Source organism: Leptopilina boulardi, unplaced genomic scaffold (assembly GCF_019393585.1).
Source record: "Leptopilina boulardi isolate dan_hultmark-lab unplaced genomic scaffold, ZJU_Lbou_2.1 LbouV2_224, whole genome shotgun sequence".
In the NCBI taxonomy this organism is placed as follows: domain Eukaryota; kingdom Metazoa; phylum Arthropoda; class Insecta; order Hymenoptera; family Figitidae; genus Leptopilina; species Leptopilina boulardi.
This window is the reverse complement of record NW_026137779.1, coordinates 337544-340715: the sequence shown is the minus strand read 5'-3', so window position 1 is coordinate 340715 and position 3172 is coordinate 337544. Positions and strand designations below refer to the sequence as shown.

At 24.8% G+C, this 3172-nt stretch overlaps 1 protein-coding gene across 1 annotated transcript; it reads left to right on the top strand.

Annotated features, from left to right (window-relative positions):
* Positions 1–616: 616 nt before the first annotated feature.
* On the top strand, positions 617–2591 carry LOC127279912 (uncharacterized). The gene is made up of 4 exons (XM_051302573.1): positions 617–705; positions 884–952; positions 1928–2002; positions 2229–2591. The coding sequence occupies exons 2-4, from the start codon at positions 910–912 to the stop codon at positions 2513–2515; spliced, it is 405 nt and encodes a 134-aa protein (XP_051158530.1). The 5' UTR covers positions 617–705; positions 884–909; the 3' UTR covers positions 2516–2591.
* The last annotated feature ends 581 nt before the right edge of the window (positions 2592–3172 follow it).

The window sequence follows — 3172 nt, the reverse complement described above, 5'->3', positions numbered from 1 at the left end:
TTCTTTTCCCAGAAATCAAAATTTGAAATAACGCGCGCATAACCTCAAAACTTTGACAAGCGCATGCGCACGGTGGAAACCGTGAAGACGCGAAATGCCGTGTTGCCAGATGTTTCAAGTTATCTTTTCTGTATCACAAAAAGTGGAAAAAAAATTTATAAATGAACTATTTTGAACTCTCACAGGAACCTATTGTCCTTTTTTAAATACAATACCGGTTCATTGCATATCTGTCTTTAACTATACAAACTTTGATCAACATCTGTTTGTTTAATATTTCATAGTATGAAAATATATGTGACAAAGTAATGAATTCCCATAAGAATCAATGTTAAACAGTGAAAAAATAAATCGATCAGAACTTTTTTCTCCGGAACCTACAGGTCTCAAAAATTTAACTACAGAATTTTAGAAGCTTTATTTAGTAGTGTATCAAGTTTTACCAAAAACTGCTTGTTTATTCGATAATACGTGGTACCTCCGTAACTTACAAAATATATATCAATTGAACATTATAATTAACAAATTTTGAATCTATTACTTACTTTACGATTCATTTCTACAGAGGAAGAAGTAAGAAAAAGTAAGAAGAAGAATTATCAACCACTTAAAAAAACAGACAAATTAATAAAGAAAAGGAAGATGAAGATGATACTTCACTGTCCAGCAGAATTAATAAAAGAAAAAATATATCATCAATAAATGGTATGAAAATAATAACATTATATTTATTTTGGCTGACATTTTTTAATGTTTAGAAAAATAATAATTCAAAAAAACAAATTTGAATGTATATTATATAATAATACAAATTAAGAATTTAAACATTTTACATATTGTCATACATCATTAATGATCATTTTTTTTTCTCTTCTTACTCAAGAAAATGAAGTTACAAAACAAAGAAGAATGCGGACAAGAAGTCAGGATCAAGATGTTTCATCGCAAACAAGTAATAATAACATTTTTATATGTAATGTAATGACTTATTTGGATTTAAACTATTTACAATATTTAGAGGAAGAAAGGAATTACAAAAATTAATATAATTTCATTTTAAATCCAACTAATTGTGTATATATAAAAAATTTTGTGTTTAAATGTTTCCCTACGTAAGACATTATTGTTCGTAAATTAGAATTTACTAAATACAAGAAAACAATAATTGTGATTATATATAAATGCAATATCATGCATTTCATATGAATTTATTTGTATATTTTATTTATAATTTGGGAATTTTTGAAAAATGTTACAGTATTTACAAAATAAATATTAACAAGTTGTAAATTTAGATGTTCATTACATGAACATTTTGCTTCCTCTTTACGATCAGCAAAAAAATTTGCTTCCTCGTGGAGAAAGCAAAAATTTATTGCCAAAATGTGAATTTTTGATTTTTTAACTTTTATTAATTCTTTAAATTTACCTCAAATGTATACTTTATATATATCGATCGATTCGTCTTGACGTAAGGAATACGATTTTATTATATATAACCTTAAATTTTTCTATTTAAAAATTTTTTCGATTAAAAAAAATTTTTGGAAAAAAGACGATAAAATTTTTTTTTTGGGTATTTTTTAAAATCCTTTGGTCAGATTTGAGATATTAATATGATAAATGAGCCTACCAAATTTTATCTAAATCCATTAAAACCTGTTAAAGTTATCTTCTAAACAAAAAAGGGATCCACACACACACACACATACACACACACACACATACATACATCCGGACAATTGATTAGGATCTCATACAACATGTTTCTATAAAGAAAAAATTTGTTTCCGCCACTTTGAAAAGTTTTATAAACGAAAGGACTACAAAGCTTTCTCCACGAGGAAGCAAAAGAAAGGAAAAAAGAATTTGATAATTTAAAAATTAATAATATGATTACACCGTTTAACATCATTAAATTTCGTAGGAGAAAGTGACTCTAATGATTCTTTGGATGTGTATGTGAATGCTGCAAAAAAATTCAAGAAAAATGTAGAGAAAGGTATATATTTCATTTCTTTATTTCAATGCAATTATAAGAAATAAATTGTCCATTTATTCTTAAAAAATTTATTAATTGTTATTAATAAATTTATAATAATATTGAAATATAAATAAAGTAGTAATAAAAAAGAAATATAATAATAAACAAAATTCATTGTTTCTTTCATGAAAAAAGGTATTTTTTAAAGAAATGTAAATAATGAAGATTTTCTTTTTTTGTTCAGAATTACTAGATTCGAAATCGAGGAAAAATGATGATGAAGAAGATTGTACAGCAACGACTGGTATGCATTCCATTAATGAATTCTTTATGTATACTAGTACTCCATTATCATCTTTTATGGTGAATAGTAGTATTCTTCAGAATGATTTACAAATATTTTCTCCTAATGTTTCAGCCATTCATGGAGAAACAAGTATTATTCATTCCATATCTGATGAAGATAATATTGGTTTGTATTTTCTTACATCGGTTGTAAATATTTTTTACATTTTTATACTTATTTCTTAACCGCTACATTAAACGTAAAAACATAACGAAATTTTATAAATTCTGTTCGTATTATATGGATAAACTTCACCCGAGCGAGCGGTAGCGAGCGAGGAATACGTCGCTAGTACATTAATTAAATTCATTAAATGTCATTAAAATTAATAAATTAATCATTAAGTTAAATACTTTGAACTCACTGTAATAAATATTACAGTGAAATTAAATTCAGTAAAATAATTAATGTGTTTTTCTCCTTACCTCCCCCTTCTCCGCGGGTAATTAAATAATTAACTTTTGTATATTTTTTTGAATAAAATATTCTGGTGCTAAAATAAATTATTCCTTTCAAAAATAAAAAAAAGAGAATCAAAATTAACCTCAAATTTTTTTTTTTTTATTTGAATAAAAATCAGTTTCATTTATTAAAAATAATTTAAAAGAAGGATTTGGCTGAGTCATCGCCGCCTTCTATTAAATTGAAGTCATTGAATGAAAATAATAGAATTGTGTATTCAGTTCTTGATTGCAAAAAAAGAAAAAAAGGAAAATTATTTAATTTTTTTTTCTTTTCTCGTTTTTAATAAGTAATAAGAGAATAAATTTTTTTGATATAATTTAAATCAGGAGAGGATATTCTCCCTGATAGAAAAAAAATAATGATAATAAATGCATAAA